Genomic DNA, 16178 nt, shown 5'->3' with positions numbered 1-16178 from the left:
TATATAACATATTTTTCCATTTGAAAAATATCACAACAAAACCAAACTGATATGCTTTATAAGTTAGTGAATTGCTTCCTTAGAAGATTATCTTGGAAGCATTTTTCCCATCCTTCAGGGCACCCACCCTTGCTTGTATTTGGAACAGAATACTGCAGAGAAGGACAAACAAGAGAAAAATCTACAGACAAGAGGAAATCTGCAGATGCTGAAATCCAAGCAACACACACAAAACGCTGGAGGAACTCAGCAGGCCAGGCAGCATCTATGGAAAAGAGTAATCAGTCAACGCTTTAGCCTAAGAACCTCCATCAGGAACGGAAAAAAGTTAAAAGTCAGAGTAAAAAGGTGGGGAAAAGAGAGGAAGAAGTACAAGGTGGTAGGCGATAGGTGAAACCGGGACGGGGGCAGGGGCGGTGAAGTAAACAGCAGGGGAGTCAATCGGTGAAAATAAAGGGCTGGAGAAGGGGGAATGTGATAGGAGAGGACTGAAGGCCATGGAAGAAAGGGAAGGGGGAGGAGGTAAAGAGATAAAGTGGGAGGGGGGAATGAGAATGGGGAATTTTGAAGGGGAAGGGGGGGCAATTACCAGAAGTTCGAGTTCTGGAACTTCCAGTTGAACATCAATTTCTCAAACTTCTGGTAATTGCCCCCCACCTCCCCTTCACCATTCCCATTTCCCTCTCTCACCTTATAACCTTACTTACCCATCATCTCCCTCTGGTGCTCCTCCCCCTTCCCTTTCTTCCATGGCCTTCTGTCCTCTATCACATTCCTCCTTCTCCAACGCTTTATCTCTTTGCCAATTGCCTACCCAGCTCTTTACTTCACCTTAACCCGTCTCCCAATTTCACCTATCACTTATACTTCTCCCTTTCGTTTCCCCATCTTCTCACTACAACTTCTAATCTCCTTTTTCCAGTCCTGATGAAGAACCTGCTGTTCGTGCATAGCTGCACTGCCAAATCCAATTCAAACCAAATCATCAAGTTCTCTGATGACACAATAGTGGTTGGCCTCATCAACAATGACAACAAAATGGCATACAAAGAGAAGGTAGTGGGGGCTGGTAGAATGATGCCAGCACAACGACTTGAGTCTCAATGTGGACAAGGCCAAAGCAATGATTGTCGATTTTAGGAAAATGCAGGCTGATCACTCCTCACTGCACATACATGGCTCCTCTGTGGAGAGAGTTAGCAGCACCAAGTTTATGGCAGTTCACAAAGCAACAATTTCACCTGGTCCCTCAACATCACCCCATTAATCAAGAAAGTACAGCAGCATCTCCACTTCGAGAAGATTGAGGTGAGCAAGTCTTCCGCGGCACCCCCCACCCATTCGAACCAATTTTATAACAAGTGCACCATCAAGAATGTCCTGAGCAGCTGTATGGGAGTTACAAGGCATCTGACCATATAAAGGCTTTCAAGGATTGCTAGGAGGATCATTTGGGTCTCTCTTACACCAAGATATTTGTCAGGAGTACTGGCTACGTAGTTCACTTAGCATTGTCAATGCTCCCTCCCAGTCATCCAATAATCTCTATGACCACTTAACAACAGGCAGGAGATATTGTTGTATTAGGACAAGAACTGTTAAGGTGGGAAACAGCTTCTTCTCCAGGCCATAAGACAACTGAACTCGAGGCCACCACCCAGGTGTTGTCATGCATGAAGCGCCAGTAGCATCATACTGTTTACTTTTTAAATTTGTATCAAATATGGACTTCTATTATTTGATTTTTTATGTGGTAATATTACTTTATGTGTTGTGTATTACATGCACTCTGTTGCTCCTCTTCGCAGTATTCATGTGTACAGTTGAATGGGATTAAACTGAACTTAAACCTGCTGAGTTCCTCCACCATTCTGTGTGTACTCCTTTCTTCCTCCACCACATCTGATCTCATGGCAAAACTTCTTCAGCCAGACATCTGCAATGTCTCCTTTTTCATTAAGCAAGAATTCCCCCTCCACCCAGGTAAGACTCAACTCGCTTCACATCTTTCATTGCGTAGCTAAGTCACCTCTAATGCCCTATTTAAGTTTGCTGACAACCCCAATATTGTTGGCTGAATCAAAGGTGGCGATGAATTGGCATAAAAAAGAAAGATTGAAAATCGTGTTGAAGAGTGGCATGGCAAGAAACTCTCACTTAATGTCAGCAAAATCAAAGAGATGATCATGGATTACAGGAAGGAGCTGCTGGAGGTTCCTGAGCCGATCCTCATTTGGGGATTGATTTTAACTTCCTTGGCTTTATCATATCAGAGAATCTGCCCTGGGATCCGCATGCAAGTGCCATCACAAAGAAGACACCAGAATGCCACTGCTTTGGCAGAAGTTTGTGCAGATTCAGCATGTCATCTAAAACACAGACTGACTTCTAAAGATGCACAGTGGAAAATATCCTGACTGGATCCATTATTGACTGCAATGGCAGCACCAATACACAGGAACAAAACAGCCTACATGAAGTGGTGGTTACAGCCCGGTACAGCACAGGCAAAGCCCTCCCCACCAGATTTACAAGGTGCGCTGTCACAAGAAAACAGCATCCATCATCAAGGACCCCACCATCCAGGCAATACTCTCTTCTTGCTGCTGTTATCATGAAGGAAAGAGGTCAGGTCCCACACCATCAAGTTCAGGAGCAGTTATTACTGCTCAACCATCAGGCTCTTGAACCAGAGGGGATAACTTCACCCTCACCTCAACATGAACTGATTTCACAGACTATGCACCTCCTCCAACCTTATTTATTGCATTTGGTGCTCCCAAAATGGCCTCATCTGCATCAGTGAGATCCAAGTGCAGATTAGGTGATACCCTGTTCACCTGGGTTGCCACTTCCAGAGAACTATGTACCTTTAGCCTTGTATCTCTCTATATGATACTCTCCCAGGCTCTGCCATTTATTGCACAAGTCCTGCCCTGGTTTAACTTACCAAAATACAACACCTCACACTTGTCCAAGTTCCATCTCCCATTCCTTGGACAGCTTCCTATGTTCACCAAAGTTCCCTTACAAGCTCAGATCTCCTCTTTCCCTGTGAAGCGAAGTTGAGATGGCGCTAAGCTGCATCTTCGGAAACAGCTCTATTTCCATCTTTAATATCTTTATTTTTCCCTTTCAGGGTTCTTTTGAAGACTTTGACCTGGAGTTACACGCTGACCGATTCTTTGAGGGAATGGGACCCGTTCTCAGGGTTTCAGGACCGGCCGTTGTTCAGCATGCGAAGTGCTCGGCCTGAGAGACCGGCTCGGATTTGGAAGCCTAAGATCTCGGGGCTCTGGAGTTGGGCGGATCGAGGGTCAGTGTCACAGTAGGAGACCCGTGTGTCGTTGGGAGAGTCGGAAAATCTACTGTTGTGTGCCCAAAGACCCGGGATCTTTGTGAGCTTCAGGCACAGAGTGTGAAAAAAGCAACGTAATGGACTTTTAACATCTTAAACCAGCAAGTTGTACGCTATGTCTCCCCACTTGCTGGGAAAGTGGAGACACTTCCTTCTGCCTTAATAGGGAGAGACAGAATCTGTGGCGTGTCAAATGCCGGTGTGTAATGCAAAGTCTTTGGGGTAACTTAAAGTCTGTGTCATTGCTATTGCTTTGCTCACACACGAGTGCTCAGTAGCGATACTGATGCTTGCTTTTCTTTGCCGGTGGGGGGAGGGGGGATCGTTGCTCGCCACCACTTACGCACGGGAGGAAGGGGAGATGGGGGGGGGGGACTTCGGGGTTCTTATTCTTTCTGTCATTCATTCTTTGGGGCACCTCCGTTTTCGTGGATGTTTGCAAAGAAAATGCATTTCAGGATGTATATTGTATACATTTTTCTGACATTAAATTGGACCTTTGAACCAATATTTTCAGTTTGTGTTTCAAATTTCTAGCACCTACAGTTTTTTATTTCAACTACTCCTCAGCACCTCCATGTTTCATCCATCATTTCAGAAAATTGCATTCATGTTTTTTAAAGTGTGTGGGGCTCTTTGATATTTGAACTCTAAACACAATCAGAATTTTCACATTGAAATTAATGGAAGTTAAGCTTATTGTAAATCTAGAAATCACACAAAATTGAGGAGAATATACCTCAGCAAGTCAGAAAATTAACAAGCCAGAGGCCTGAATAACCAACTTCTGTGTAGTATGTGCTTCAACCTGTGCAACCTTGGAGTGACAAAGTTCAACGTAAATATATGCCACCACTTATTCATTTTCCTGTGGGCATACTCACTAAACCTATAGAATAATAACCATAATAGAATCAATGGAAGACCGCCCAGCTTGGATGTTCAACCAGTGTGCAGAAGGCAACACATGTGCAAATACAAAAACAATGAAATAAGGATTATCAAATAAATATGTAATCAATATCAAAAACATGAGATGAAGAGTCCTCCAAAGTGAGTCCGTTGGTTGTGGGAACAAAATGATGGGACAACTGAAGTGGAATCAAGCTGTCTCCTTTGGTTCAAGGGCCTGAAGGCTGAGGGATAGTAACAGCTCCTGAGCCTGGTGTTGAGACCTGAGGCTCCTGTACCTACTTCCTGATGGCAGCTATGGGAAGAGCGCATGCCCTAGGTGGTGGGGTCTCTGGTGATGGATGCTGATTTCATGTGACAGTATTCCATGCAGATATGCTCAATGGTAATGAAGGCTTTACTCATGTTGGGGGAGCCCTTTTTCACTACACTTTGTAGGATTTTCCTTTCAAGGGTATTGGTGTTTCCATACCAGGCTGTGATGCAGCTAGTCAGTATACACTCTACTGTACATCTACAGAAGTTTGTCAGAGCTTTTGACATCATGCCAAAACTACGCAAACCCCTAAGGAAGTAGAGGTGCAGCCGTGCTCTCTTTGTAATTGAACGTGCGTGCTGGGCCCAGGATGAGCCCTCCAAAATAACACTGAGGAATTTAAAGCTGCCGGTCCTCTCTACCTCTGATCTTCCAATGAGTTCATGAACCTCTGGTTTCCTTGGTCTTACTGACATTGAGAGAGAGAGAGAGGTTGTAATTATGGCACCACTCAGGCAGATTTTCAAACTGCCTCTTACATACTGATTCATCGCCACCTTTGAGGAATCAAAATTTGATGAAAGGAAGAATGAACCAAGAAAACTAAAACTGATAAAAGCACATAGAAACTCAGTAAAATAGAAAAACCGCGGGGGGTGTGACATTCATGAGGGGCATCGATGGTGTGAATGCAGACAGTTTTTACCTGGTTTTTGATTCTCTTTGCCTCAAGGGCATAGGTTCAAGGTGAAAGGGGAAAGATTTAAAAGGTCCTCAGGGGCAACTCCTTCAGGCAGAGTGTGGTGTGCATATGGAACAAACTTTCACAAGATGTGCCCAAGGCAAATAGGTCTAATTTAGATGGGCATTTTGGTCAGCCTGGGCCAGTTGGGCTAAAGTTCTGTATTACTCTGATTCTATTCAGTTTAATGAGCCTGTTCCAGCATTCAATATGATCATGGCTTCTCCAAATTCAAAACGGTGTTCATGTTTTCTCTGGACATTGCTTGATTATTTTAGTCCTAGGAACTATAATTAACTGTGATTTTTAAAAAAATAATTTAGCTTCAACTGTTTCCCCTGGGCATAGAAATTTCTCATTTCAGTTCTTATCCTTGGATCTGATACCTGGTTGTAGTTTCCAAGTTCCTCCATCCAATCCTGTTAGAATTCTCCCTCTTCATTTTTCTAAAAGGTAGTGAATCTATCTACCAATCAAACCATTCTCTTTACATGCATCAGACTTGCTATTCAGGAATCAGTCTGCTGCACAACTCACCGCAGAAGTAGACAATGATTGCACAAATTACTCAAGATATGGTCTCACCTAGGCTCGATACAACAGCAACAAAATATTGCTGCTTCTGTACATAAAACCCTCCCACTATGGCCAACAGATCACTTGCCTTCTTAGTTGCATGCTTACTTCCAACAATTGGTGACCAAAGGAAGCCAGTTTTCTTTAGCTCCCTTCCCAAATTGTCGCCATTCAGATAATAGCATGCCTTCCTGTTTTTGCCACCAAGATGAATAACCCATCTGTCAAGCATTTGCTGACTCATTCAACCTGCCCAAATCACCCAGTATCCTTCTCACAGCCACTCTCAATTCAGTTTTATGTAGTCTGAAACTTGAAAACATTATACCTGGTTCACCCTGGATATGAATGCTCAACTTATCAACATCGGATACAAGTGTTTGAGAGACCAGCGGTATCAATGGAGATGGGTTTCCGGGCTCTTGCAGGCATCCGCTGCAAGGTGGGAAAGGAGCATTTCCACTGCCCGTCTTTTCCTCAGCCCTTTTCAAATGCATCTATTAGGCTCTGTGAAGCTGAACAAAGCTGGTTGTGTTGATCAGTCTCATTTACTCATTCAAGAGTCAGTGAGGCTGAATGGTGGCTGTTCTTCATGTGCCTGTTTGCACTCCTGTCATAGCTATTTCTATGATCCTCTCACAGACATTGTTTTTGTTCCTTCCTGCCTTACCAACAGTTCAGATTACTCAACAACATAACCTGGGGGACTGCCTGCACTTAGGAAAATACACATTTATTCCCAGCCTTTGTTTACTGCCTGCCAAGTATTGTGATTATACAATTACATTGGCTCTAATCACTTGCTTCAAATTTGCACGCCAACCTCTTAGAAAGGACCTGACTGAAAGCCTTCTAAAAAGCCAAATACATTGTGTCAACTGGTTCCCCTTTACATGTTCTGAGAGTTACATGCTCAAAAATTTCAGTGGATTTGTCAATCACATTTTTTGTCATAAATATAATTTGACTTTGTCCTATCTAGTCTATTTGAAATGTTCTATTCTTTATTTATTTTTTATAAAACAGAATGGGAAACATTTCTGCAGTAAGATGATCACAATGTTTTATTTTCAGATTGTAGATTTTGGCTGTTCCTGTGACTAACAAAATATCAGAAGCTGCATTGCTGAATCATCAGGAGTAACTTAACACCAAATATGTTTTATCCTCCTGTAGGTATATGAAAAGAGAGATTCATTGACTGGATTATTGAGTGAGGCCAGATTTCTCCATGAGAAAATGTTAAACTGGCATATCTGTAATTAATTCACTGCTCTTCTCTACCTCATTTTCTAAAGTACATTTGAGAACCTCCAGCTGTTGGAACTATTCCAGAATTTTAAAAACTTTTGAGGATGGCAGACAATATATTCATTATTTCCAAGGATATGCAATCTGGGGTGTCCATCTTAAGCCTAGCCTTCAAACCTAACATTTTCACTAATAGTGGTGAAGTTGATACAAACCCATCTGCCCAGGTAGGCTCATTGCTTCTGCCCGCTCCTACCCCACTGAACTTGTATCCACACACCTCAGCTCCATTTTATCCCCCTTGTCCCTTCCTACCTACAGCTGTGACCCTTCACATGCTCTTGATTTCTTCAACAACCTTCAGTTGCCTGACCTGATGGTCTCATTCTTACCATGGATGTCAAGTCCCTATACACTTCTATCTATCATCAGGAAGGCCTTAAAGCTCTCCACTTCTAGACAACAGACCCAACCAACTCCCCTCCATGACCACCCTCGTCCATCTGGCAGAGCTGGTCTTCACTCTCAAAATTCCCCTTCTGCTCCTCCCACTTTCTCCAGACTCAAGGAACAGCCATGGGCCCCAGGTATGCCCACCTTCTTGTTGGCTACGTGGAAGAATCCATGTTCCAAGCATTCATTGGAGAGACCAACTCTTCTAGCGCTTTATTGACAACTGCATTGGTGCTGTCTCATGCACCAATGCTGAGCTTGTCAATTTCATCAACATTGCCTCCAGCTTCCACCCTGCCCTGAAATTCAGTTGGTCCATCTCTGACATCTCTCTTCCTTTTCTTGATTTCTGTCTCCATCTCTGGAGTCAAGCTACTTATTGACATCTTTTATAAATGTACTGACTCTCACAGCCACCTTGACTATACTTCTTCCCACCCTGTCACCTGTAAAAATGGTGTTTCCTTTCTTCAGCATTGGTTTCTAGGATGAGGCTTTCCTTTCCAGAAGATCAGAGAACAGGTGTTCCTTCTTCTACCATTAATGCTACCCTCACCCACATCTCTTACATTTTCCAGATATCTACCATCACCCCATCTTCCAGCTACCTTAATAAGGATAGAGTACTTCTCATCTTTACCTACCAAGTGAGCCTCTGCATTCACCAAGACATCCTCTGCAACTTCCACCATCAGCAATGGGATCCTACCACCAAACACAGCTTTATCTTCCCTGCCACTTTCCATTTCCATAGCGATCTGTGATTCCCTTGTCCATTCACTTTATTATCTCTAATTCTGCACTACTATTTTTAATTTGACTATTTAGTATACATACATACTTAGTGTAATTCATTTACTCTGTACTTATCATGTATTGCATTGTGCCGTTGTCGCTAAGTTGACAAATTTCAAAGCATATACCACTGATACTAAACCTGATTCAGTCTCCATTCATCCCTCCCAACCGATCTTCCTCCTGGCCCTTATTCCAGCAAGCAGAAAAAAAATGCTGCATCTCTATTCATCTCCTCCCCGCACCACTATTCAGGGCCCCAAACAATCCTTCCAGGTGAGGCAACATTTCACCTGTGAAGCTGTTGAGGTTATCTACTGCAGCCAGTCCAGCCTCCTCTATATCAGTGAGGTTCAAAGCAGACTGGGCAGGTGCTCCATTTTGCATCTTCACTACATCTGCAACAAGCAGGATTTCCCAGTGACCGACCATTCTAACTCCAATCTCCATTCCTATTCCCACATAGGAAAGATGTCAACAAAATAGAGAGAGTACAGAGAAGATTTACTAGAATGTTACCTGGGTTTCATCACCTGAGTTACAGAGAAAGGTTAACAAATTGGGTCTTTATTCTCTGGAACGTAGAAGATTGAGGGGGGACTTGATAAAAGTATTTAAAATTATGAGGAGGATAGATAGAGTTGATGTGGATAGGCTTTTTCCATTGAGAGTGGGGGAGATTCAAACAAGAGGACATGAGTTGAGAGTTAAAGGGCAAAAGTTTAGAGGTAACATGAGGGGGAATTTCTTTACTCAGAGAGTGGTAGCTGTGTGGAACAAGCTTCCAGCAGTACTGGCTGAGGCAGGTTCGATGTTGTCGTTTAAAGTTAAATTGGACAGCTATATGGACAGGAAAGGAATGGAGGGTTATGGGCTGAGTGCAGGTCGGTGGGACTAGGTGAGGGTAAGAGTTTGGCACGCACTAGAAGGGCCGAGATGGCCTGTTTCCATGCTGTAATTGTTATATGGTTATATGATCCATTTTCACTCTCAGCCCCAATCTCCTGCCTTCTCCCCGTATCCCTTTATGCCCTGATCAATCAAGAATCTATCAACCTCTGCATTAAAACAGATACAGAATGTTTAATATTTCCGAGCGTTTAAATGACCTTCACAGCTGGACTCTGGCACAGTTAATGGAGAGAGACAAGATTTATACAAGCTCTGATTTTAATTTTGGTTCCAACCAAAGCTGGTAATTTTCTACAAAGATAAGATGAATCAGGCTGGGAAGGAAAAGGGAATCCAAATTCTTTCAAAAGTGGAACTTTTCTGGCAAAATTTCACTAATTTCTAGGGTGCATCACAACCTGGTATGGAAGTCGTCCTGTCCAAGACCGGAAGAAGCTGCAGAAGATCGTGATCACAGCGCAGCATATCATACAAACCAATCTTCCGTCCTTGGACTCACTTTACACCACACGCTGTCGGAGCAGTGCTGCCAGGATAATCAAGGCCAAGACCCACCAAGCCAACACAATTTTTGTCCCTCTTCCGTCCGGGAGAAGGCTCAGGAGCTTGAAAACTTGTACGGCCAGATTTGGGAACAGCTTCTTTCCAATGGTGATAAGGCTGCTGAACGGATCCTGACCCGGATCTGGGCCGTACCCTCCAAATATCCGGACCTGCCTCTTGGTTTTTTTTTTGCACTACCTTACTTTTCATTTTCTATTTTCTATTTATGATTTATAATTTAAATTTTTAATATTTACTATCGATTTGTACTCCAGGGAGCGGGAAGCGCAGAATCAAATATCACTGTGATGATTGTACGTTCTAGTATCAATTGTTTGGTGACAATAAAGTATAAAGTATAAAATATAATGAGGTCTTTAGCACAACTCTAACACATCAGGTGCATTAACATAAACAGATGCCTGATACATAGTGAGATGAACAATTTTGAGGAATTCCTGGAAAGGCAGTCAATAAAACCCTCAAATACATTAAAAGAGGGACAATCAAGCTAAGGAACCAGCAATGATACAAAATTTTAACATCTTATAACATTAGCTGAGTGAAGAGAGGTGAGAAAACAAGGCATAGACTACCTCCTGAAGGGGATGCAAAATAGAACATTTAGCTCACCCATTAAAAGAAGAAAAAAACAAAATTAATCTGACACAAACAGACCTTTATTCAAACGGGTTTATTCCAATGGTTAAGCTCCATAGCCTCCGTTTTCCTCCCATTCCAGTATACCTGTTCTCCCCCTTGGCCTTGAAGGAATACGCTTTAAACTACTGACATAGAAATCCAGGCTTTAGCTACACTTAGGTGAAATCTCATGTGGATATGGTGGTGAAGAAAGCTTTTGATATGCTGGCCTTTATAAATCAGAGCATTGAATATAGGAGTTGGAATGTAATGTTGAAATTGTACAAGGCATTGGTGAGGCCAAATTTGGAGTATTATGTACAGTTTTGGTCACTGAATTATAGGAAAGATGTCAACAAAATAGAGAGAGTACAGACAAGATTTACTAGAATGTTACCTGGGTTTCATCACCTAAGTTACGAGAAAGGTTGAACAAGTTGAACCTTTATTCTTTGGAGCGTAGAAGGTTGAGGGGGGACTTGATAGAGGTATTTAAAATTATGAGGGGGATAGATAGAGTTGACGTGGATAGGCTTTTTCCACTGAGAGTGGGGGACATTCAAACAAGAGAACATGAGTTGAGAGTTAAAGGGCAAAAGTTGAGGGGTAACATGAGGGGGAACTTCTTTACTCAGAGAGTGGTAGCTATGTGGAACGAGCTTCCAGCAAAAGTGGTTGAGGCAGGTTCGATGTTGTTGCTTAAAGTTAAATTGGACAGGAAAGGAATGGAGGGTTATGGGCTGAGTGCACGTTGGTGGGACTAGGTGAGAGTAAGAGTTCGGCACGGACTAGAAGGGCCGAGGTGGCCTGTTTCCGTGCTGTAATTGTTATATGGTCACTGCCACGATGACGTTGGAGAAGCAACACTTCATTTTGTCTGGGTTAGGGTGCAAGCTGACTGCATGAACATTAATTTCTCTAGCATCTGGTCATTTCTTCCCCACCCCCCCCACCCCCTTTTCGCTCATTCCCAATTGCTTTCTCCTCACCTCCCTCTGGTGCTCCTGCTCCTTCCCCTTCTCCCATGCTCCACTTTCCTCTCCCAACACATTCCCATTCCACCTATTACCTCCCAAAATCTTACTTCATCCCCCTCCCTACCCTACCTTCCCCCTCACCTAACTTCACCTACCACCTTCCAGCTTGTACTCCTTCTCTTACCTTTCCCCACCTTATTCCGCTTCTTTCCCCCTTCTATTCCAGTTCTGATGACAGGTCTTGGCCCAAGATGTCAACTCTTTATTCCTCTCCATAAATGCTGCCTGACCGGTCATTCTGATACTCTGTCGTGCCTTTTCTCTTCCTTCGCTGAATTCTGAACAGCTCTCAATCCCTCTGGTTTGCTAGTTTATCTGGCCATTTTATATACCCCTTGATAAGGCCCCAAGACAGAGGAGCAGAATTAGGCCATTCAGCCCATCAAGTCTGCTCTGCCATTCCAATGTGACAGATCCTGGATCACTATCAACCCCCATACACCTGCCTTCTTGCCATACCCTTTGAGTCCCGGACCAATAAGGAAACTATCAAACTCTGCCTTAAATATATCAATGTACTTGGCCTCCACCACAGTCTGTGGCAGAGCCTCTGTCCGTCTAGGTACCATATCCGATGCGGACATTGGTGACCGTGGTTTTCCACATAGATCTATCCTTCATTTTTTGAATGACTTCCATTTCCTTGATGTGTAGCCACCTGGCTATGCTTTTGATGTACATAAGTTGAGGTCTTCCTCTAGGTTTGCTCCCCTCGATCTTTCCAGAGAGTATGAGTTTTTCTTGCTCATCATTCTGCATGATGTGTCCTAGGAATCTGAGTTGTCTTTCTCTTATTGTTGGTATGAGTGATCTAACTGCTTGGGCTCTTCTGAGAACTTCTTCATTTGATGTATGGTTCTCCTGTAGAACCATAATTCAGCTGCTTCTAGTCTCTTTTCCATTGCTGGGGAAATGGTCCAGCATTCACTTCCATAACTCAGGATAGAATAAATGTAGCTCTGAAGTATTCTGTTTTTAGTGTACGTGCTCATCTTTCTGTCAGTTAATATGGTCTTCATTTTTTGGAAAGCTTCTTTCGCCATTGCTATTCTGTATTTGATATCTGTGTCGCACCTGCCATCACTTGTTATTAGGCTGCCAAAATATCTGAATTTGCTGGCTTGTTTGGCAGAGTAGTCCACAGATTTACTGCTCTCTGGCTAAAAAAAAATCCTCCTTACCTCTGTTTTAAAGGGTCACCTCTCAATGTTGAGGCTGTGCACTCTAGTTCTGGATACCCCCACGAAAAGAAACATCCTCTCCATATCCATCCTATCTAGTTCTTTCAACGTTCAATAGGTTTCAATGAGATCCCCCCCATATTTTTCTAAATTCCTGGGAGCACAGGCCAAAAGCTCCAAACTCTCCTCACATGTTAACTCCTTCACTCCTGGAATCATCCTCAGGAACCTCCTCTGGATTCTCCCCAATGACTACACATACTTTGTGTTATGGGGCCCAAAACTGTTGATAACACCCCAACTGCAGCCTGATTAATGTCTTATAAAGGCTCATGATTTTCTTCTTGCTTGTATATTCTATACCCCTTGAAATAAATGCCAACATTGCATTTACCTTATACAGCCTGTAAATTTACCTTCTGGGAGTCTTGCACAAGGACTCCCAAGTCCCTCTGCACCTCTGATGTTTGAGCCCTCTCCCCATTTAGATAATAGTCCACACTACTGTTATTTTTACCAAAATGCATCATACATTTCCCAACACTGTATTCCATCTGGCACATTTTTGCCCAATCTTCTAATTTGCCTAAGTTCTGTTGCTATCACATTGCTTCCTTAGCACTACCTACTCCTGCACCTATCTTCATACAATCTGAAAAATTTGCCACAAAGCCATCAATTCCATTATCTAATTCCACTGATATAATACTAGCATTGAGTTCTTTTGTTCACTATTGCATGAACTACCATTTCCCCTTTTTATTTTTTGCACCCAGCACGAATGATCAATTGTTGCAGTTCATGATATGTCCAGAAATTATAGCCCATTGTTTTCCCTACTCTTAATCCACTGGGGTAACATTCCCCAAACTATCATCAACAACTCACACCTCATAGCTGCAATTTCACCTTCAGTTGGACATGACTTGGAAATTGTCATGCTTCTTCTTCATGTGCCTTGCACGTTACACGCTTGGGCAATCATGGCTTTCCACTTCAAACGATGCCATGCAGCGTCAATGATACCTCACACACTTAGATCTGTTAGTTCTTTCACAGTGTCCATATGTTTTCTTCTTTGTCTCCCTCTTCCACATTTCCCAGGCATACGGCCTTGTAATGTAAGGCATTCTATTTCTCCCTTTCTGATGACGTGGCCCAGGAATTTAAGTTTCCTCTCATTTGATGTTCTCATTAAAGATCTTTTTGGATGGGCACATTGGAGTACTGTCTCGTTAGTTACCCCATCTCTATATGATATTTTCAGCATTCTTCTAAGAAACCACATTTCTGTTGCTTCTAAGTTTCTTTGGAGTTCTGGTGTAATAGTCCATATTTTGGAAGCATACAGCAAGATTGACCAGATGTAGCATTTTAGTAGCCTAAGCCTTGTTGTCATAGAAATGTGTCTGTTTGTAAAAATGGGTTTCATTTTTTGGAAGTTGGTTTTAGCAATGGCAATTCTTCTTTTCATTTCTACTTTACTTGTAGCATTTTGTGATATAAAGCTACCAAGGTAATTAAAGCTGGTCTTTTGTTCAATCTCTTGGTTACCGATGTACAATTGGCAGTTGGGAGTATCCTGCTGTTTTGATATTACCATACATTTGTGTGTGTGTGTTTGTGTTTTTTTACACTTGATGGTTAGACCAAAATCTGCACTTGTTTGTACTACTTTGTCTAGGAGGATCTGTAGGTCTCCTGCAGCACTTGTTACACACACAAAATGCTGAAGGAACTAATCAGCCCAGGCAGCATTGATGGAAAAGCGTAAACAGTCAACATTTTAGACAGAGACCTTTCATCCAAAAAATGTCATAGTTTGTTGCAGAATATTTTTCTAAGAAATATTAATTACATCATTTCAAAAGGTTGTGCACCAAGTACAACAAAATTAGTACAGAACTTTAATGAGTTAGAAGTAAAAGTCAGAAGTACCATATGGCATACACAATGCTGTAAAGGTTAATCTTAAAGGGAAAAAACTGGACAATTAAGAGCTGTAATGTAAATAAAAAGTATGCAAGCAAAGATGAAATAGAGACACAATAACAATTCTGTAATTACCTCTACAAATGTAAAAACACCTAAAATAATATACGATTTCCAGAAACATTTTAAAATGGCTTTTGTTAGATGGGGATCTCGAACTTGTTTCTGCGCCTTCTGGACTTCATTGTCCCAGTGCCTGCACAAAAGACAAACAACCCGTCACAAAATAGCATGGCTCTCAAAGTCAGCTATAATTTAATAGAACAAAAGCAAATAAAATACAAATCACTACCACAATTTGTGAAAGCTGTTCAATTGAAATGATACACGAGGATGAGATAAATTGAACTCTCCGAGTGGCTTCCTTTGCAGAAGTGTATCAAAGCCAAGGATTCTCAATCAACATCAATAAATTCACATCCTTTATCATCCTAATTAAAGTTCTGCAATGACTCCAGATGTAGTTGCTTCCTTTTAGCTTAAAAATGTTAAAATTGCTCTTTTTTTTAAAAAAAAGGAGAAAACGTTCTAAAATGATGAAGACTTTAGAAAGGAACTGATGAGAGCTGTTTTACAGGTCAAAGCTCCTGGTAGTGCCAGCCTTCATCAGTGCAGTAAGAGGCAAGCTTTAGTGAAGTGGCCATTTTGGAAGGGCCATGTTTTAGGAGTGGTTGCATTTGAGCTGTGAGTGGAGTGTTTGACTATCAGTGCAAGGCTTTGCTGAACAGGAAAGGTTTTCCTCAGAACTACTCTTCCTGCAATGACAGCTAATACAATGGTTTGTTCCTTCAGTGCCAATTTCCCTAATGACTTCACATGTACAAATCGTACTCAGCTGCAGCTCCTGGTCGACTGTGTCAAATAACTGGAGCTGGACTTGAACATACTTAGGATCATAAACAAGTGCTTTCACGACAAAGGCACAGGCATCAGATTATTTGTGGACCACCAGCAAAAGGGAACAGAATGCATGGGGCAAGATTCCCATGGCCACCCCCTCTCAGAAACAAGAATACCCCTTTGGAAACTGCTAGGGTGTGTACCTGTAACAGCAGCCAGGTCAGTGGGGACTGTGACAGGCTCTGAGACTCAGCAGGGCAAAAATGATGGAGGCTTGTTTATTAGGGCAAAGGACAAGGGATTCTGGGGCTGCAAAAGATACACTAGGATGGTATGCTATCTCTTGGTGCCAGGGTTAAAGACCTCTCAGAGCAGAACATTCTCATGGAGGCGGGCAAGCAGCCTGAGGTCATGGTGCACATTGGTCCCAAAAACACAGGTAGAAAGGGGATGAGAATAGGAAGTTAGGAAAGAAGCTGAAAAGCAGGACTTTATTCACTGTGCCCCATGATAGGCATGGTCGGAATAAAAAGGTACAACATTTGAATGTGTCAGTGAGGACCTGGTACATAGGGCAAGAGTCCACGTTCCTGGATCATCGGAGCGTTTCAGGGGCAAGGGCGACCTAAGACAGGTTGAATTTTAATTGGAGGGGAACCAATAGGCCTGGCAGAGAGCTTTGTTGGTG

The 16178-nt window shown here is 42.6% G+C and overlaps 1 protein-coding gene across 1 annotated transcript in view; it reads right to left on the bottom strand.

Annotated features, from left to right (window-relative positions):
- Window positions 1-16178, bottom strand: part of abcc4 (ATP binding cassette subfamily C member 4 (PEL blood group)) — a 338193-nt gene that overhangs the window by 270407 nt on the left and 51608 nt on the right. The window contains exon 3 of the mRNA XM_072258740.1: window positions 14726-14846. Within this exon, the coding sequence (XP_072114841.1) occupies window positions 14726-14846 (121 nt within the window). The remainder of the gene's footprint in view (window positions 1-14725; window positions 14847-16178) is intronic.

The sequence above is a fragment of the Mobula birostris genome, chromosome 5 (assembly GCF_030028105.1).
Source record: "Mobula birostris isolate sMobBir1 chromosome 5, sMobBir1.hap1, whole genome shotgun sequence".
Lineage (NCBI taxonomy): Eukaryota > Metazoa > Chordata > Chondrichthyes > Myliobatiformes > Myliobatidae > Mobula > Mobula birostris.
Note: the sequence above shows the minus strand (reverse complement) of the source record. Positions and strands in the feature narration are given on the sequence as shown.